Source organism: Bombina bombina, chromosome 4, assembly GCF_027579735.1.
Source record: "Bombina bombina isolate aBomBom1 chromosome 4, aBomBom1.pri, whole genome shotgun sequence".
NCBI lineage: Eukaryota > Metazoa > Chordata > Amphibia > Anura > Bombinatoridae > Bombina > Bombina bombina.
In genome coordinates this window covers 251,773,391-251,795,618 of record NC_069502.1, presented here as the reverse complement: position 1 = coordinate 251,795,618, position 22,228 = coordinate 251,773,391, and the positions used below count along the sequence as shown (strand labels likewise).

The 22,228-nt window shown below is 39.4% G+C and overlaps 1 protein-coding gene across 1 annotated transcript in view; it reads left to right on the top strand.

The window, feature by feature from the left end:
* The window catches only part of ING5 (inhibitor of growth family member 5), a 66,702-nt gene that overhangs the window by 27,535 nt on the left and 16,939 nt on the right, over positions 1 to 22,228 (top strand). The window contains exons 3-6 of the mRNA XM_053709884.1: positions 5,088 to 5,254; positions 9,931 to 10,042; positions 12,907 to 12,994; positions 13,913 to 14,048. Of these exons, the coding sequence (XP_053565859.1) occupies positions 5,088 to 5,254; positions 9,931 to 10,042; positions 12,907 to 12,994; positions 13,913 to 14,048 (503 nt within the window). The remainder of the gene's footprint in view (positions 1 to 5,087; positions 5,255 to 9,930; positions 10,043 to 12,906; positions 12,995 to 13,912; positions 14,049 to 22,228) is intronic.

The window sequence follows — 22,228 nt, the reverse complement described above, 5'->3', positions numbered from 1 at the left end:
ATCTGTTCATAGTTCCCAAAAAAGAGGGAACGTTCAGACCAATCTTAGATCTCAAGATCTTAAACAAGTTTCTCAAGGTTCCATCGTTCAAAATGGAAACCATTCGAACAATTCTTCCTTCCATCCAGGAAGGTCAATTCATGACCACGGTGGATTTAAAGGATGCGTATCTACATATTCCTATCCACAAGGAACATCATCGGTTCCTAAGGTTCGCATTCCTGGACAAGCATTACCAGTTCGTGGCGCTTCCTTTCGGATTAGCCACTGCTCCAAGGATTTTCACAAAGGTACTAGGGTCCCTTCTAGCGGTGCTAAGACCAAGGGGCATTGCAGTAGTACCTTACTTGGACGACATTCTGATTCAAACGTCGTCCCTTCCTCAAGCAAAGGCTCACACGGACATAGTCCTGGTCTTTCTCAGATCTCACGGATGGAAAGTGAACGTGGAAAAGAGTTCTCTATCTCCGTCGACAAGGGTTCCCTTCTTGGGAACAATAATAGACTCCTTAGAAATGAGGATTTTTCTGACAGAGGCCAGAAAAACAAAACTTCTAAACTCTTGTCAAACACTTCATTCCGTTCCTCTTCCTTCCATAGCACAGTGCATGGAAGTAATAGGTTTGATGGTAGCGGCAATGGACATAGTTCCTTTTGCGCGCATTCATCTAAGACCATTACAACTGTGCATGCTCAGTCAGTGGAATGGGGACTATACAGACTTGTCTCCGAAGATACAAGTAAATCAGAGGACCAGAGACTCACTCCGTTGGTGGCTGTCCCTGGACAACCTGTCACAAGGGATGACCTTCCGCAGACCAGAGTGGGTCATTGTCACGACCGACGCCAGTCTGATGGGCTGGGGCGCGGTCTGGGGATCCCTGAAAGCTCAGGGTCTTTGGTCTCGGGAAGAATCTCTTCTACCGATAAATATTCTGGAACTGAGAGCGATATTCAATGCTCTCAAGGCTTGGCCTCAGCTAGCAAAGGCCAAGTTCATACGGTTTCAATCAGACAACATGACGACTGTTGCGTACATCAACCATCAGGGGGGAACAAGGAGTTCCCTGGCGATGGAAGAAGTGACCAAAATCATTCAATGGGCGGAGACTCACTCCTGCCACCTGTCTGCAATCCACATCCCAGGAGTGGAAAATTGGGAAGCGGATTTTCTGAGTCGTCAGACATTACATCCGGGGGAGTGGGAACTCCATCCGGAAATCTTTGCCCAAATTACTCAACTGTGGGGCATTCCAGACATGGATCTGATGGCCTCTCGGCAGAACTTCAAGGTTCCTGGCTACGGGTCCAGATCCAGGGATCCCAAGGCGACTCTAGTAGATGCACTAGTAGCACCTTGGACCTTCAAACTAGCTTATGTATTCCCGCCGTTTCCTCTCATCCCCAGGCTGGTAGCCAGGATCAATCAGGAGAGGGCATCGGTGATCTTGATAGCTCCTGCGTGGCCACGCAGGACTTGGTATGCAGATCTGGTGAATATGTCATCGGCTCCACCATGGAAGCTACCTTTGAGACGAGACCTTCTTGTTCAAGGTCCGTTCGAACATCCGAATCTGGTCTCACTCCAACTGACTGCTTGGAGATTGAACGCTTGATCTTATCAAAACGAGGGTTCTCAGATTCTGTTATTGATACTCTTGTTCAGGCCAGAAAGCCTGTAACTAGAAAAATTTACCACAAAATATGGAAAAAATATATCTGTTGGTGTGAATCTAAAGGATTCCCTTGGGACAAGGTAAAAATTCCTAAGATTCTATCCTTTCTTCAAGAAGGATTGGAGAAAGGATTATCTGCAAGTTCCTTGAAGGGACAGATTTCTGCCTTGTCTGTTTTACTTCACAAAAAGCTGGCAGCTGTGCCAGATGTTCAAGCCTTTGTTCAGGCTCTGGTTAGAATCAAGCCTGTTTACAAACCTTTGACTCCTCCTTGGAGTCTCAACTTAGTTCTTTCAGTTCTTCAGGGGGTTCCGTTTGAACCCTTACATTCCGTTGATATTAAGTTATTATCTTGGAAAGTTTTGTTTTTGGTTGCAATTTCTTCTGCTAGAAGAGTTTCAGAATTATCTGCTCTGCAGTGTTCTCCTCCTTATCTGGTGTTCCATGCAGATAAGGTGGTTTTACGTACTAAACCTGGTTTTCTTCCAAAAGTTGTTTCTAACAAAAACATTAACCAGGAGATAGTCGTGCCTTCTTTGTGTCCAAAACCAGTTTCGAAGAAGGAACGTTTGTTGCACAATTTGGATGTTGTTCGCGCTCTAAAATTCTATTTAGATGCTACAAAGGATTTTAGACAAACATCTTCCTTGTTTGTTGTTTATTCTGGTAAAAGGAGAGGTCAAAAAGCAACTTCTACCTCTCTCTCTTTTTGGATTAAAAGCATCATCAGATTGTCTTACGAGACTGCCGGACGGCAGCCTCCTGAAAGAATCACAGCTCATTCCACTAGGGCTGTGGCTTCCACATGGGCCTTCAAGAACGAGGCTTCTGTTGATCAGATATGTAGGGCAGCGACTTGGTCTTCACTGCACACTTTTACCAAATTTTACAAGTTTGATACTTTTGCTTCTTCTGAGGCTATTTTTGGGAGAAAGGTTTTGCAAGCCGTGGTGCCTTCCATCTAGGTGACCTGATTTGCTCCCTCCCTTCATCCGTGTCCTAAAGCTTTGGTATTGGTTCCCACAAGTAAGGATGACGCCGTGGACCGGACACACCTATGTTGGAGAAAACAGAATTTATGTTTACCTGATAAATTACTTTCTCCAACGGTGTGTCCGGTCCACGGCCCGCCCTGGTTTTTTAATCAGGTCTGATATTTTATTTTCTTTAACTACAGTCACCACGGTATCATATGGTTTCTCCTATGCAAATATTCCTCCTTAACGTCGGTCGAATGACTGGGGTAGGCGGAGCCTAGGAGGGATCATGTGACCAGCTTTGCTGGGCTCTTTGCCATTTCCTGTTGGGGAAGAGAATATCCCACAAGTAAGGATGACGCCGTGGACCGGACACACCGTTGGAGAAAGTAATTTATCAGGTAAACATAAATTCTGTTTTTATAACGTGCACTCACTTTAGCAATCCATCCTATCATGGTCTATTTTTAAATGACAGCATGGCTGCTAACACATTCACTGAAACTATGACAAAGTACTTACAGTTAAGCTGGTGCTTTCATTTAAAACAAATAAAATTAAAAAAAGACAAACTTTTGTATAGTGTAGCATAATAGCACTACTTTGTAGCAGGAATCTTTAACCATCTATCCAACCAGATATGTATAGGGTTAAGACAAGGGATCAGAGAGGTATTTGATTATAATATTATTACTATTATTATTGTTCAGGCAAAATTTGTTACAATCCTTATAACGTCTTTTAAATATCTGTCGCCCCTAGACCAGATGATGGCATAGGGTGTTCTAGATAACCGATGTTAAGTAGTTGTTAAAAAAAAATAAAAATTAAAGGTTTATAGGCAGAAAGGAGATGAAGGTTACCCTTAATATAAAGGGAAGACTTTGGATTATTGTCTGGAAACTTATCTCCCTCTCTTCTATTTACTTTGACCTGAATATGCCTTTCTACTTTATTGTGATATATGTGTTGAGAATATCTTCTTTGTAATTTTTGCACTGACATGTCAAGAGTTTGTGTGCTGTTAACTCTATTCTTCTGCCGATTAATAAATAAGATTAAAAAAAAACTATAGCTGTTTCAAGAGTGTACTTAAGTATGTTCAGTGCAACAGCATTTTTAACTCCGCTCATGAGTCTAAGGTGCTTGTATCATCTACTAATGACTCAATTGGCATCATTGCTGACCTGCGTATTTAAATGCTGGTGCAATGAGAATATCTAACTATAATTCACGTGCAGAGAAAAATGCTAACATGAAAACTGATAACTTACTAGAGGCATTTTTGTAATATATGTATATTGCAAATATGTTTCTATCCAAACATGTAATTCATCTATGTGCACAATTAAAATAGTCTGTTTTTCAGTTACCATGGTTAACGAGCTGCTCTTGCCCAAGGTAACACTAAAAATCTGGCTCCTTAGTGGGCCTTGAGGACTGCAATTGAAAGACCTTGAACTACATCCCCTTTCTTCAAGCTCAGAACTTTCTTATTGTAAACCGTGTCATTTTAAGTTAAAGGACCACTAAACACAAATTGTAAACTACATAATTTTGAACCTTTTATATCTGAGGATAAGGGTCATCTACGGGATACAACAACATTTTAGACAATTGGGTGCTTCCAACTTAATGGCAACAGGGAAGGCCCTTTCCTGTTCCCACATGACTGTACGCTGACCTCAACCCCATTAAACACATTTGGACAGAATTGGATCTCAGATGGCGAGCCAGATCTTCTCATCTAATATCAGTGCCTGACCTCACAAATTATATTTTTGCCTGAATGGGCATCAATTCCCACAGACACTGCAAAATTTTGTGGGACGCCTTACCAAAAGAGTTGTGGGTGTTATAGCTGCCAAGGGGAGGAGAGACAACTCCATATTAATGCCCAAGGTTTTGGAATGGTTTGTCCAACAAGCTAATATAGGTGTGATGGTCCAGTGTCCACATACTTTTGGTCATATAGTTTTACTTTTAATGTGTCGTAACCAGAGTAGCCTATACTATGGAAGGCTGGACCTTTTGTATTGTAGCGGCTAAACAAAGAAACAATGGTAATTTTATAGACACAATCTAGTTCACTCGTCTAGTGGTGTATACATAGAATGTATATTTACTACTTTGTGTAAGTTTACCTGTATTTTCAGTGTGTAGAACCCTGGCAACCAGTCTGGATTTCTTGACATCAAATGGTTAACAATGATATAGTTTTTCTAGCCCCTTCTCTGCCTAATATCCACTAACATGAAGAGTACCTCTCTATGTACTGCCCTTAATCTTGTCCTAAAATCAAACTCAAAGAAGCAGGCTTAATTTGAGCATTATGTAGTCTCATAGTTACATAACTATGGAGATCGTATTTATTATTATTATTATTTTATTTTTTTTAATTTGGTTTGTGCCAACTCCTGTACATTTTGAACAGATAAAAAAAAGGAGATCGATACATTAGCTGCTGAGTACATTGCCACAGTACGGGACCTCTCAACTGAACAGAGGGTACAGCACCTTCAGCGCATACAATCTGCCTACAGCAAATGCAAAGAATACAGCGATGACAAAGTGCAGCTGGCCATGCAGACATATGAGATGGTAAGTAGGCGTAGGTGTGAATATCTGTTAACCCCTTAGTGACCAGGCCATTTTTCAATTTTCTTACCGTTAAGGACCTGGGCTGTTTTTACATTTCTGCTGTGTTTTGTTTAGCTGTAATTTTCCATGTACTCATTTATTGTACCCACACATTTTATATACCGTTTTCTCACCATTAAATGGACTTTCTAAAGTTACTATAGTTTTTATTAAATCATATAATTTACTATAAAAAAAGATCAAATGAAAAAACACACTTTTTCTAACTTTGACCCCCAAAATCTGTTACACATCTACAATCGCCAAAAAACTCATGCCTAAATAGTTTCTAAATTTTGTCCTGAGTTTAGAAATACCCGATGTTGACTTGTTCTTTGCTTTTTTGGCAAGTTATAGGGCAATAAGTAGCACTTTGCTATTTCCAAACCCATTTTTTTTTTTCTTCAAAATTAGTGATAGTTGCATTGTAACACTGATATCTTTCAGGAATCCCTGAATAACCCTTCACATGTGTGTGTATATTTTTATTACAAGCAGTAAGACATAGGCGACATTTCGGGCTTTTGTCTTACTGCTTGTAATAAAATCACAAAAAAAGAAACTTGGAGTGCTGCAGCTTATTCTATATTTCTATATCTATCTGTCTTGGTGGGACAGAAGCAGCTTGCACCCATCAACTAAGGAGAAATTGGTGCTGGAGCCGGGGTTAGGTTCCAGAAGGAATGGTTGTAAATTGAAACCCATTTTATAATGTAAGTCAATGGGAAGTGAGGGAGAGAGGTTCCCTCTCAAAATTGTCATAAGTAACACCTAATACATTATTTTTAAAGCTTTGAAATGAAGACTTTAAATGCTAAACGGCATTATAAACCTAATAAAATAATCACACAACACAGACTTCACTTGAATTTTTCTGCAAACAGTTATTTCTATGCATTCCAATCTGGACTGATTTATAGACGGGAAGATCTTGTTCCTTTGAAATCTGCTCGATAGCTCAGGTAAACTGATTAATTTCAGTATGCTTGGCTTTGCTGCAACACAAGCGGACAGCTCCACCTACTGGCTATTTTAATAAATGCACTGCTTCTCAATGCTTTTCAATAGCAGTAACATGACTGGAGACAAGGTTGTTATTCTGAAACAGTGTAAATTGAACCGTTGTAAACCGAAGGCCACCTGTGTGTGTATGTATGTATGTGTGTATATATATATATATATATATATATATATATATATATATATATGAACCATTTTATATTTTTGTTGTAGACAACCCAAAGTATTGATCCAGGCCCATTTTGGTATATTTCATGCCACCAATTATGGCACAAATGGTTGTAAATGCTTCTCTGGGATCCCTTTGTTCAGAAATAGCAGACATATATGGCTTTGACATTGATTTTTGCTAATTAGAAGGCCGCTAAATGCAGCTGTGCACCACACTTGTATTATGCCCAGCAGTGAAGGGGTTAATTAGGTAGCTTGTAGGGTTAATTTTAGTTTTAGTGTAGAGATCGGCTTCCCACATGACACATCTCTCCCTTACCCCTTTCAAACAGCTCTCTTCCCTCCCCTACCTCACAATTGTCACCGCCATCTTAAGTACTTCCCACTCACTGCCGTGATGTAGCGTTCACGTTCGTAGCGTGGCCTGGTACACGTCCTACAAACAGTATATAAAAAATAAATATATATATATATATGTGTGTGTATATCTAAACACAAAACGGGCACTCGCTGGTCTTTCCAAAAATCTCTTTTACTGTGGAAGTAGTAACGTTTTGGGGACAAAGTATCCCCTTCCTCAGACACAGTGTATACAAAGTGCATACAATATATAGCAAACATTGCACAAACCCCACCCCCCAATTATGACCAATAGGTAGTCATGGTAACCACCCAATCACATAGTAAACAAATATAGTGTGTAATTAATTACAGCAAAGCTATTGCACAAATCTGTCTGAGCTTAATAAGTGCATGTGAATGAGATATGTGAAGTGTCGTGTAACTAGAACAATATGGTCTGCATGAGAGAATAGGCACAACATAGAGGAACAGGCAAACAATGAAATGCACGTTAGCATGCGTATCTTACTTTGACCGCAACTTAAAGGGACACTATACCCAAACATTTTCTTTCATGATTAAGGTAGAGAATACAATTTTAAACAACATTCCAATTTACTTCTATTACCTAATTTGCTTCATTCTTTAGATATACTTTAATGAAGAAATAGGAATGCACACAGTGAACCAATCACAAGAGGCATCTATGTGCAGCTACCAATCAGCAGCTACTAAGCATGTCTAGATATGCTTTTCAGCAAATAATATCAAGAGAATAAAGCAAAAAAGATAATAATAGAAGTAAATTAGAAAGTTGTTTATAATTGTATGCTCTTTCTAAATCATGAAATAAAAAATCGATAACGCAGATCCAATGGGTGGTGCGTGGTCACAGCAAATCAAGGCCACTGCGCTGCAAAAAACATGTTAATGGCATTAATCAAATGAGCACATAATGAAATGGCTAAAACATTGGCTAACTCTAAGGATGTATATCCCCATGTATAGTATGCATTGAAAACCCTATTACTAGATCCAATTCAAAGTAATGTGTGTATAAAAACATCATCTGTGTATAGTACGGATAAGAGCCTATGACAAGAGGAAACAACGTTAAACTCAAAGGCCTACACAATACAAACTAGTAGAGACAAATACAGTGTTATCAAAACTATGTGAGGGAAGCAAACCATTTATGTTTAACGCACTATGCCCCAAATTTAATTGTTAAGAGTTATCCTAAAACCAAAATATACTGCAAGGGGATAATCGTCTATTGGAAATAATGTACCAAATCTAGTACATAATTAATACTAACCTATTATGTATAATCTAAAATGGAGCCTATGACAAGAGGATATAGTGGACCCTAAACTCAAAAGTTTATACCAATGGTCTTGGACTCTCATTAGATTTAAAACAGACATGGACCCTTATTATTGATGACAAGATGGTCCCAAAGTCATAAAAACAGTGCCAGTCTATGACCGTATTGAGACAATTAGGTTGCACAGTGTTCAGGCGATAGATCCACCTCGCTTCTGTTTGCAGGAGTATTCTATTTCTGTCACCCCCCACGTTTCAGAGTGGGGATATGATCTATCAGAACACATACAATGCACACACACACGTCAAAATAAAATTTGTATGCTTCAGCTAGAGTGTACATTTAAATAAAAAAAACTTCTGTTTATCAAAAATACTTTGTCTTGGTATCATTTGTTGAAACTTAGTGTCTTTCCCTGAGAGAAAGCTGAGGTAGGCTCAGGAGCTGCACTTGTCGTGAGCATTTTAAGGCAGCATTTTATACATATTGGGCTAGATTATAAATACAACGCAAATAAAAATTAACGTTTCTCTTGTATATCAAGCCCAAAGTTATTTTTATCATAATCTAGAGAACTCATTCATCTGCATGAATAATAGCGTCTGTGCACTAAATCCCTCACATAATAGGCCTCTACAGGGGCGCACAGTCAAATTCATATTGCATATCGATCATGTTCTAAGCCGGTGGTGCGCAACAAATCCGATCAAGTAGTGGAGTTCATGTAGTTCTTTGATACGCTATTTTAATTGAACTTAAAGGGACAGTCTAGTCAGAATTATTATTTCAATAATCGGATAGGGAATGCAATTTTTAAACAACTTTCCAATTTACTTTTATCATCACATTTACCTTGTTCTTTTTGTATCCTTTGTTAGAAGTTAAACCTGGGTAGTCTCATGCTAATTTCTAAGCCCTTAAATACTGTCTCTTATGTGTTTTATTATGCAACCTAGCAGGCAATTGTTTACTCCAGCCTTTAAAAAGTGCTAAATTGTAATAGGAAAGCATAGAGTTTGCTAATAACTCTTCCCGAAAAAACTTTCAGCCGCATTGAGTCTTTGGTAAAAAATATATAAAGGACCACTCAATGTTGTAGAAGTACATAATACAAAGTCAATGCAAGATAACTTACTCTGAATTTCAAATGAGCAGTAGATTTTTTATTTTTTTCCCCCTGACAAATGTATTTTTTTTTCCATTTTCTGGCCCCCTGTATCATGTGACAGCCAATGACAGATTAGTACACGTATACCCTGTGAGCTTGGAGCTTAGTAGGATCTTGTTCCCCAGAAAGTGTGAATATAAAAAGACTGCAAAATTTAATAATGGAAGTAAATTGGAAAGAGTCTTAAAACTGCTGCTATATCTGAGTCATAAAAGTTTATTTTTACTTGTATCCCTTTTTTAACCATGCGCTTGTAATACCAGATTGTGTTATTCTTTGCTCAAGGTTGTGCAAAATATAACGCACCATGTGTTATTGATTGCACTTCACTTGTAAACTAGGCCATAGTGCTCAAGACATAGGCCCACTACGGAGCCTACTTAGGTATTCTCTCATGAAAGGAGCTACATTTTCAGCTAAAGGTATAAAGAGAACTGAGTAAATTTGATCTTCGGAATCATTAAAGTTTTAAATTTCAAGTCAATATCCTTTTTTAATCATTACAATGAACATTTAAAAAAACTAACAAATATGTAATACTTCTAATTTCAATATAAGTCCTTGCATTTTGTTATGGTAAATTTTGTCTTTTTTGCATCTTTCTGACAGGTCGATAAACACATACGACGGTTGGATGCAGATCTGGCTCGTTTTGAAGCAGATCTGAAGGATAAGTTAGAAGGTACAGAGTTCGACAGTCCAACGGGACGTGGACTAAAAAGTAAGCATTTTAAAGAAGTGCTGTTTTAAACGCCATCTTAATTTGAATGACGGTTTGCAAGCCAGAGGAATATTAGGATTAATGTTTTCTTTTAAATGTGTCGTCATTCTATTTTCAAGTTATCTGTGGTGATGACACATTTTAGAGACCAGACTCCGGAAACCAAGAAGTAAAAGGCAGCTCCATAGGACTTAAGGTAGCTGGATGTCAATAAGTATTTAAACTCCTCAATCTACGCTCCCTTAAATCCTAGAAACTAGGCATTTATTACAGGTCATCAAAAAAGCAGAGACACCCCCTGTTTTACAACCCAGAAGCCCCTCTTTAAAATAAAGCCCCCGCTGTGCAGGTTTTAATAGCCAGGTGATCCCTGTAATAATAGTGATCACCAGGCGTGTATAAATGTGTATTTATTTGAGTAGAGGCTCGCATAAAAGTTATATACTAATATATCCACAGATATACAAAAGGCTTTTGGGTAACCTCATCTTCCTTTTTAACAATAAAATGTAGGGAAATTTCGTTTTTACAACCCAGTTTATTAAAATTAATAAAAATATATGCATTTTGTTTGAGAGTTCTCACGTATCATGATATATACATAAAATAATATGGTGTGGATTTTTTTTTGTCTGCTGAGAAAAAAAAACAAGATGTGTGGGTTTCTCACAGTGGGACTTAACGGTGAGCAGCATTTAAAAACTCCAAAACCACTTAGCACATGGAAGGAAGTGGCTCAGCAGCTAAAGGGTTAATTTCATACACTTTTCTAGAATGCAACAGTAGTGTCCACAGTGTTGTACAATGGAATATAATTTTTATGGTAAAGAGTTTTTGGCCATACTAGATCTGATCACTATGGGTCGATTACGAGAGGAGCACTATTAATAGTGCACATGCAATAAGTCAATTTTCAGCATGTTTAAGAATGTGTTTGTATTACAAGTTGAAAGTAAATGCAACCTTGAGAGCACAATCGCATTTAACGTGTGTCAGGATAGCGTCACTGAAAAGCTCTGGTTAACTTGCATGTAAGTTAAAAAAAAAATGGCACAAAACACAGCAAAAATACATGGAACAGTATAGTTACATTCATATTAACACTATCTGATAAAACTTTCATGCATTTTTTTTTTTATACATTTTGTTATTTATTTTTTAATGGCTTAAAAATATAACATGGAAAGGTGTTAGACAGAAAAAACTGGCAAAAAGTGCTTTTACATAGGGATACATAGGAACACGTATACATATTTATTTCTATATATATAAGGGCAATCTTGCGATCACAACTTCTCCAGTACAGTCTCACATAACATTACTTTCAATCTGTAATATGCACACTACCCATCATGTTAAGTTGCTTCTAGCACAGATAGCGTGCTAGCAGGAGCGCAAGTTTGCTCTCCACTAGTAACCTAACCCCATAATGGGTTTTGCTTTGCTGAACCAGCTAGTCATGGGAAATCTTTTGAAAGGGACATTAAACATCTCTCATGTTTTGTGTAAAATAAATAATTGTGATTGTCCCACATTCCTTAGACAGTCTAAAAAAGCTAATTGGGTTTTAGAAATGCTTTAATGCTATAAATAGCCCAAACTAGCTGTTTGATTTGTATCATTTTGAAAACCTACATTTTTAAAATTTTGCTTTTTGGCCTCCCGTGGGACAAGATCCATTTTTAACCCTAAAGCAAGAGGTGTTTGATGTCTTTTTATAGATTTTAGAAAGTAATTTGTTTCATACTTGCATTTTAGACAATTAGACACTGTATTATAAAACCTCTCCATTACATGTTTGTCACTTTGTAAACAACATATTTAAGGTTTTGCTGTTTCAGAGCCTCTCCTTTTGTTGTTATTGGTTACCGCCAGACATTGTTGCTGTATTAAGTACAAACTGCACCGTACTTAAAGGGACACTGAACCAAAAATTTTTCTTTTGTGATTCGGATAGAGCATACAATTTTAAGCAACTTTCTAATTTACTCCTATTATCAATTTTTCTATGTTCTCTTGCTATCTATTTGAAAAAGAAGGCATCTAAGCTTTTTTGGTTCAGTACCCTGGGCAGAGCTTGTTTATTGGTGGGTGAATTTATCCACCAATCGGCAAGAACAACCTAGGCTGTTCACCAAAAATGGTCTGGCATCTAAACTTACATTTTTGCATTGGCAAATAAAGATACCAAGAGAATGAAGAAAATTTGATAATAGGAGTAAATTAGAAAGTTGCTTAAAATTGCATGCTCTATCTGAATCGCAAAAGAAAAAATTTGGGTTCAGTGTCCCTTTAAGTATGGTCTTTGTTCTTCAAGAAACCTCTGCTAGCTCGGGGCATTATGATGTAATACTTTGCAATAGTATAGCGCATTTATTTATTTATTTATTTATTTATAAATTAATCGTATATTTTTACATAAATTGGTTTAATGTTGATTCCAAGCTTATGGGGGGAAAAATACTGCTTGCACATAAGAGCAAGGAGGCAGATGACGTAGAGCGACTGCCTCCTATCTGCCAGATTTTCAATTGGATAACAGAAAAACGTGACCAAGATAGAAAAAAACAAAAACAGTTGATTTACCCGAGCTTCAGAAAATTTATTAAAAACGGGAATAACTTTACTTTCAAGAAAAATTATGCAAATCGATGAATGAAACTCATATTTATTTGAGACATATTATATACTCCATCGACAACTAGGTAACTTTACATTCACTTTAATTAATTTGTGCAACATACATTGAAAAATAATAGCTAATTTTAGGTTAAAGGGAATTGAAATGTTTTTCATTATTCTAGTAGAAACAAAGTCGCTGAACTTAACTCATATTGTGGGTGTGTGTTTGTCCACATAAACAGAGAATCGAGGTCAAAAAGAAAAAAGAGGATCCCGGGGTCGGAGGGTATCTGAGGAGGACACTGTGAAGAAAAAGAAATTAAAAGGAGGGTGAGGAATCTAATTGTAATATAGTACAATAATAATCTGAAACTTCTATCCCAAATGATTTACACAGTGTCAATCAGCCCAAAATAATTATACTCTGTCTTAAATGGCCAATGTAGACAAAAAATGACCTGCATAAAAGGCTTAAACACATAGTTACCACTTGAGTCATTTTTCGCTCATATTTGTACTTCTACTGACGCTGATCCAATCAGTAGCGCTAGTTGTAACACCCTGCTGCTCCTGAGTGGTACTTCTACACTGTGTTTAACCCTTTTGCAGGAGCTAAACACAGCGGTGCAGGGTCACTAGTCTTAAAATGGCATGCTATAACAAATTAGAGCATGTGTTTTTTTGTTGTTTTTTTACTATAGTGACCCTTTAAGCATGCATTGCAGGAATTTAAAGTGACTTTCTAATATAGTAATAAAATGCTATAATAATTTATTATTATTAATAATATTACATGAATCCTCACTGGTAACCCAGTCCTGCTCAGGGGCGGCAATTCATGGGGGTTTCTGATCTGTACTTTAAACTCTGTTTAACCCCTTTTGATTTTAAATTGTTTGAATACTTAAAGCAACAGCAAACCTATAATAGCTCCCCACCATATATAAGACTGCAATGGGCTGATGCTAAAAGCATCCAGTTTATGTTGCTAAATGAAGTATAAAGCGTATCTATCAAGAGAAGTGACCAGCATGCAGGGGGGTTCTAGAATATTTATCTTGGATGCTTTTAGCACTAACCTATTGCAATATGTTATGTACTGTAAGGAACTCTTGTGGGTGTACTATCCCTTTAAATGTTGCATACTTATATATATATATATATATATATATATATATATATATATATATATATATATATATATATAATTTATTGTTTCAGGCTAATAATGTATTTTTCCCTGTTTAGACCAGTGTTTTCAGAAGCTGTGCTTTCTGTCCATCCCTCGGATGTACTGGATATGCCAGTGGACCCTAATGAACCTACGTATTGCCTGTGTCACCAGGTTTCCTATGGAGAAATGATTGGCTGTGACAATCCAGATGTAAGGCTTTTGTCATATTTTCTTTATTTGTAAAATCAGAATTGTTGAATAGACAAGTTAGAATTTATTAGTACATATTTTTTAATGTTACCTATAGTTTTCTTAGTTATGAATCTTATAATTCTAGTATATACCTAGTATACCTCTTAAATTTGACATCACTGTTTTACCCTGTGCTATTGCTGCGTGCATGCCTCATTTTGCCTTCACTCTAATATTAATATTATTATTAGTATTATAATTAAATGGATTTCAGGCTCATCTGCACAGATGCATACACTTGGACAAAATATACTATAGTTTTACACTTTGTTTTCATTCTGACCAGCCTGACACTGTGTTTGTGTATTCCCTTTTCTTTTTTATGACACGATGAGTCCACGGATCATCTCAATTACTAATGGGATATTCACCTCCTGGTCAGCAGGAGGAGGCAAAGAGCACCACAGCAGAGCTGTTAAATAGCTCTTCCCTTCCCTCCCACTCCAGTTATTCTCTTTGCCTGCGTTAGTGATCAGAAGTGGCAAAGTGAGGTGTTAGATCAATCAAGATTGTTATTTTTATTTTATTTTTTAAAGTAGTGCAAGATTGTGCTGCTTTGTCCTAGGGTGTAGCCGCAGTCCATATCAGTCTCTACAGTAGAGCTTTGGTGGCTTTAGAGTAATGGGAACTTGTGGGACATAATTCTCACTGCGCCTCCCATGTTTAATACTGCCCTACTTTTCTATAGTCTGAGGGACATGACTCAGTATTTATATTTCTACAGGTATTTATATTTCTACAGGTCTATGTGAGGAAGAGGACCTCTCACACCTGTCAACTGCCTTGCTGTCAGGCAGTATTAACTTTTTGTCACGCCTTGGTTAGAATTGGGTCTGTGTTCAAACCGGTTACTCCTCCTTGGATCTTAATTTAGTTCTTAACCCCTTAATGACCACAATGTACCCTGTATGTCACTGGTCGTTAAGGGTTTTTTCAGGACATAATAGCACAAGTCTAGCAAGAATACGCTATTAATGCCCTCCCTCCAGAAGGCTTTGTGGAATAGAGCAGTCTTAACGCTGGTGGCAAGACCGCGCTATAAAACAATCAAGTCCCAAAAAAAGGCCAGCGACATACAGGGTACGTCGCTGGTCCTTAAGGGGTTAATGTTCTCCAACGGCCTCCGTTTGAGCCTATGCATTCTTTAGATGTTAAGTTATTATCTTAAACTTTTATTAGGTGGCCAAGCACTATAGTGCTGGACACCTATTGGTTTTTGCTCAGATTAGTATTATTATTATTTTTCTGCTGTTTTTTTCAAATACTTATAATAGCATAACTCAAAAACTCATGAAACTTGGCACAGTGCTAGAGATCTATGCTGTGCATAATCTTATGCAACATAAATCTCATAGGTCATGTGATCTAGCAGCCATATTGCTTTTGGAGACAAATTTTGACAAACACTTGAAAATCTTCTCCGGAGCCGCTTATGTTACAGTTGTGAAACTTGCTGTGTGTACCTCTGTACTGACCTAGAATAAAGTTTGTTCAAGAGAAGTGATTTAGTCGCATGATCTAGCTGCCATTTTGAAATGTGCGAAAATCTTTAAACATCTTCTCAGAAACCGCTAAGTGCAATGGAGTGCAGTTTTGCACATGTACTCTTTGCAAGGTTATCTGTCAAGATTGTTAAAACTGCAAATTTTCCATAATCAACATGGCTGCTATGAGCCATTCGCCTTATTGTTTAATTGCGTAAATTTGCCCTTTATGCATTATATTGCACTATTTAACTATATTACAGTGCAGCAGACACATGATTACACATAGTCATGACCCCTAAAGGCAATATTGCAGTCAAAATTCGCACTGCGCAGTCGCCTTCGTGAAATAAACATTTGCAAATTTTCATGAAACTTCTGCAAATTGTAGAGGTCTTTAGTGAGCATTAGTATGTGCAATTTGAAAGACCTACATTGCATAGCTTGGCGGCCATTTTGTTTCGTATGCGCTGTTTTTAAAAGCTACAAAAATCTTCTTCTCCGAAACCGCTTATGTGAATGACTTGAAATTTTGTTTATAGAGTTATCTTATGACTAACATTCAGATTTGTTCAAGTGAAGTTGATATGTCATGTGGTTTGGCAGCCATTTTGAATTGTTCAAAAATGCTTAACGATATTTCTCTTACATGGTGTATCCAGTCCACGGATTCATCCTTACTTGTGGGATATTCTCAATCCCTACAGGAAGTGGCAAAGAGAGCACACAGCAGAGCTGTCCATATAGCTCCCCTCAGGCTCTGCCCCCCCAGTCATTCTCTTTGCCGCTCTAACAAGTAGCATCTCCACGGGAGGGTAAAGAGTTTGTGGTGTTAGATTTGTAGTTTTTATTTCTTCAATCAAGAGTTTGTTATTTTAAAATAGTGCCGGTTTGTACTATTTACTCTGAGGCAGAAAGTGATGAAGATTTCTGCTGAGAGGAAAAAGATTTTAGCATGCTGTAACTAAAATCCATTGCTGTTCCCACACAGGACTGTTGAGTACCGGAGAACTTCAGTTGGGGGGGAACAGTTTGCAGGCTTAACTGCTTCAGGTATGCTCAGTCATTTTTTTTCTAACAAGACCTGGTAATGCTAGAAGACTGACAGAAATCCCCATGGGGCAAGGTAAGCCATTTTCTGAGACTCAGTATAGAAGGATGGCTTAGGTTAAGGGCTTAAATACTGGTGGACACTGTTATGGGCTAAATTGATTACTTTATTAGTATAATCTCATATATGTTCAAGTGTTTTAGACGTTTGGAACACTTTTTGGGGTTTTAATACGCCTGGCATATTGTAAGACACCTAATCTGTCTCAGGAAGGCCCCATAACTCCTGAATATAGAGGGAGGGGGCCTCATTTTCGCGCCTCTAAGTCTGTCAAACATGTCTGAGCCTTCAGATAGACCCTGTTCTTTGTGTTTAAAAGCCATGGCGGTACCCCCATTGCATTTGTGTTTAAAGTGTGCTAAAGCATCTAAGCATTTTAAAGACCATGCAGTGACACTTAAAAATGTAGCCCAAGATGATTCTTTAACAGAAGGTAACGAGGATAGTCCTTCTTCCTCTCCCCATGTGTCGACACCAGTTTCGCCCGCGCAAGCAATGCCTAGTACCTCTAGCGCATTGGCCCCTATTACTTTACAACAATTAGCATTTTTATCCAAACTGCCAGTTTTTCCAAGAAAGCGCAATAGCTCAGTTTTAAATACAGAGGATGAGCAATCAGAAGCTTTGGATAATTTATCTGTAGTACCCTCACCACACTCTGAAGTGGCAGTGAGGGATGGTCTGTCTGAGGGAGAAATTTCTGACACAGGAAAAGTTTCTCAGCGGGCAGAGTCAGATTCCTTAGCGTTTAAATTTAAGCTGGAACACCTCCGCGTCCTGCTTAAGGAGGTTTTAGCTACGCTGGATGATTGTGACCCCATGGTCCCAGAAAAATTGTGAAAAATGGACAGGTTTTTAGAGGTCCCTGTACACACTGAGGCGTTTCCGATCCCAAGGAGGGTGGCGGATATTGTGACTAGGGAGTGGGAGAGACCAGGTGTACCCTTTGTTCTCCCCCCCCCCCCCCCTATCTTTAAGAAAATGTTCCCCATAAATGACCCCAGGCGGGACACGTGGCAGACGGTCCCTAAGGTAGAGGGAGCTGTTTCAACGCTTGCTAAGCGTACAACTATACCAATAGAGGACAGTTGTGCTTTCAAAGATCCTATGGATAAAAAATTGGAAGGTTTGCTGAAGAAAATGTTTGTTCAGCAAGGTTTCCTGCTCCAGCCAATTGCCTGCATTATTCCTATAACTACTGCAGCGGCTTTTTGGTTTGAGGCGCTGGAGGAGTCACTCCAGAGGGAGACTTCATATGACGAAGTCATGGATAGAATTCACGCTTTAAAGCTGGCTAATTCTTTTATCACTGATGCCGCTTTCCAATTAGCTAAGTTAGCGGCGAAAAATTCAGGTTTTGCCATTATGGCGCGAAGAGCGCTTTGGCTCAAATCATGGTCGGCTGACGTGTCGTCCAAAACAAAATTACTAAACATTCCTTTCAAGGGAAAGACCCTTCTTGGTCCCGAGTTGAAAGAAATTATCGCGGATATCCCTGGGGGGGAAGGGTCATGCCCTCCCACAGGATAGACCGTTCAAGGCCAAAAAACAAGGCTAATTTTCGCTCCTTTCGCAACTTCAGGAGCGGACCTGCTTCAACCTCTGCTGCCGCTAAGCAAGAGGGTAACGCTTCCCAGCCTAAAGCAACCTGGAAACCCTTGCAGGGCTGGAATAAGGGTAAACAGGCCAAGAAGCCTGCGCCTGCTGCCAAGACAGCATGAAGGGGTAGCCCCCGATCATGGACCGGATCTAGTAGGGGGCAGACTTTCTCTCTTTGCTCAGGCTTGGGCAAGAGACGTTCCAGATCCCTGGGCATTAGAAATTGTTACTCCGGGGTATCTTCTAGAATTCAAGGACTCTCCCCCAAGGGGAAGGTTCCACATTTCTCGTTTGTCTTCAGACCAGATAAAGAATCAGGCGTTCTTACGCTGTGTCGAAGATCTTCTAAAGATGGGAGTGATACACCCAGTTCCAATTGCAGAACAAGGGCTGGGATTTTACTCAAACCTGTTTGTAGTTCCCAAAAAGGAAGGAACTTTCAGGCCAATCCTGGATCTAAAAATTCTAAACAAATTCCTCAGAGTTCCATCTTTCAAAATGGAAACTATTCAGACAATCTTCCCGATGATCCAGGAAGGTCAATATATGACTACCGTGGATCTAAAGGATGCGTACCTACATATTCCTATACACAAAGATCATCATCAGTTCCTAAGTTTCGCCTTTCTGGACACGCATTACCAGTTCGTGGCCCTTCCTTTCGGGTTGGCCACCGCTCCCAGAATTTTCACAAAGGTGCTAGGGTCCCTTCTAGCGGTACTAAGACCGCGGGGCATTGCAGTAGCACCTTACCTAGACGACATCTTAATACAGGCGTCGTCTTGTCACAGAGCAAAGGCTCATACGGACATTGTTCTGGCCTTTCTAAGGTCTCACGGGTGGAAGGTGAACGTAGAAAAAAGTTCTCTGTCCCTGCTCACAAGGGTTCCCTTCCTGGGAACACTAATAGACTCGGTAGAAATGAAAATCTTTCTGACAGAAGTCAGGAAGTCAAAACTTTTGAATACTTGCCGAGTTCTTCATTCCATTCCTCGGCCTTCTGTGGCTCAGTGCATGGAGGTAATCGGTCTAATGGTTGCGGCAATGGACGTAGTCCCTTTTGCCCGAATTCATCTAAGACCACTGCAACTGTGCATGCTCAAATAGTGGAATGGGGATTATGCAGATTTGTCTCCTCAAATACAAATGGACCAGAAAACCAGAGACTCTCTTCTCTGGTGGTTGTCTCAGGATCACCTGTCTCAGGGAATGAGTTTCCGCAGGCCGGAGTGGATCATTGTTACGACCGATGCCAGTCTGTTAGGCTGGGGTGCGGTCTGGGACTCCCTGAAAGCTCAGGGTCTATGGTCTCGGGAAGAATCTCTTCTCCCGATAAACATTTTGGAACTGAGAGCGATATTCAATACGCTCCAGGCATGGCCTCAACTAGCGGAGGCCAAATTCATCAGATTTCAGTCGGACAACATCACGACTGTAGCGTACATCAATCATCAGGGAGGAACAAAGAGTTCCCTAGCGATGAAGGAAGTAACCAAGATCATCAAATGGGCGGAGGATCACTCTTGCCATCTATCTGCAATTCACATCCCAGGAGTAGACAACTGGGAGGCGGATTATCTGAGTTGTCAGACTTTCCATCCGGGGGAGTGGGAACTCCACCCGGAGGTCTTTGCTCAGCTAACCCAGCTATGGGGCATTCCAGAATTGGATCTGATGGCGTCCCGTCAGAACACCAAACTTCCCCTTTACGGATCCAGATCCAGGGATCCCAAGGCAGCATTGATAGATGCTTTAGTAGCGCCTTGGTCATTCAGTCTAGCTTATGTCTTTCCACCGTTTCCTCTTCTCCCTCGGCTAGTAGCCAGAATCAAACAGGAGAAGGCTTCGGTAATTCTGATAGCGCCTGCGTGGCCATGCAGGACTTGGTATGCAGACCTAGTGGACATGTCATCGGCTCCACCATGGAAACTGCCATCGAGGCAGGATCTTCTAATTCAAGGTCCATTCAAGCATCCAAATCTAGTTTCTCTGCAACTGACTGCTTGGAGATTGAACGCTTAATTCTAGCTAAGCGTGGGTTCTCTGAATCAGTTATAGATACTCTGATCCAGGCTAGAAAGCCTGTCACCAGGAAAATTTACCATAAGATATGGCGGAAATATCTTTGTTGGTGCGAATCCAAAGGTTACTCGTGGAGTAAGGTTAGGATTCCAAGGATATTGTCTTTTCTCCAAGAAGGATTGGAGAAAGGTTTGTCAGCTAGTTCCTTAAAGGGACAGATATCTGCTCTGTCTATCCTGTTACACAAGCGTCTGGCAGCTGTACCAGACGTTCAGGCGTTTGCACAGGCCATAGTTAGAATCAAGCCTGTCTACAGACCTGTGGCTTCTCCATGGAGTCTAAATTTAGTTCTTTCAGTTCTTCAAGGGGTTCCGTTTGAACCTTTGCATTCCATAGATATTAAGTTATTATCTTGGAAAGTTTTTTGTTTTTGGTAACTATTTCTTCTGCTCGAAGAGTTTCTGAATTGTCTGCTTTGCAGTGTAATTCACCCTATCTGGTGTTCCATGCAGATAAGGTTGTTTTGCTTACCAAACCTGGTTTCCTTCCAAAAGTGGTTTCTAATAAGAATATTAACCAGGAAATCATTGTTCCTTCTCTGTGCCCTAATCCAGTTTCTAAGAAGGAACGACTTACACAATCTTGATGTGGTTCGTGCTTTAAAATTCTATTTAAAAGCAACTAAAGATTTCAGACAAACATCATCCTTGTTTGTTGTCTATTCTGGTAAGAGGAGAGGTCAGAAAGCGACTGCTACCTCTCTTTCCTTCTGGCTGAAAAGCATCATCCGATTGGCTTATGAGACTGCTGGACAGCAGCCTCCTGAACGAATTACAGCTCATTCCACTAGAGCTGTGGCTTCCACATGGGCTTTCAACAATGAGGCTTCTGTTGAACAGATTTGTAAGGCAGCGACTTGGTCTTCACTGCATACATTTGCCAAATTTTACAAATTCGATACTTTTGCTTCTTCGGAGGCTATTTTTGGGAGACAGGTTTTGCAAGCAGTGGTGCCTTCTGTTTAGGTTACCGGACTTGTTCCCTCCCTACATCCGTGTCCTAAAGCTTTGGTATTGGTATCCCACAAGTAAGGATGAATCAGTGGACTGGATACACCATGTAAGAGAAAACAGAATTCATGCTTACCTGATAAATTACTTTCTCTTACGGTGTATCCAGTCCACGGCCCGCCCTGGCAATTAAGTCAGGTTCAAATCTATTTTAGTAAACTACAGTCACCACTGCACCCTATAGTTTCTCCTTTTTCTCCTAACCGTCGGTCGAATGACTGGGGGGCGGAGCCTGAGGGGAGCTATATGGACAGCTCTGCTGTGTGCTCTCTTTGCCACTTCCTGTAGGGATTGAGAATATCCCACAAGTAAAGATGAATCCGTGGACTGGATACACCGTAAGAGAAAGTAATTTATCAGGTAAGCATAAATTCTGTTTTTTTAATTGATAGTAAAACAAAAACCGTTTTACAAAAATACTTTATTTTTGCCATGTTTATTGAATACTATGGTGGGAACTATTGTGCATAATATGGAGGCTGTATATCATATGATCTGGCATCCATTTTGTTTTACGCAAAAACTTTGAAAATCTTTTTTTCCTCTGCAACTGCTTATGCTAGAACTGTGAAACTTGCTGTATAACCATATATTGTAACCTAGAGTCACAGTTGTTCATGTTGAAGGAATTGGTCACAAGCTGTGGCAGCCATATTGGTTTACGCAAAAAATTTGAAAACGTGTTTGCTTTGCAATCGCTTATGTTAAAGCTGTGAAATTAGCTGCATAACCATATATTTTGACCTAGAGTTACATCTGCTCATGTTGAAAGTACTGGTCATATGGTATGGCAGCCATCTTGAAAAACATAAACATTTCGAAAATGTGTTTTTTTCTCTTGTAAGGTGTATC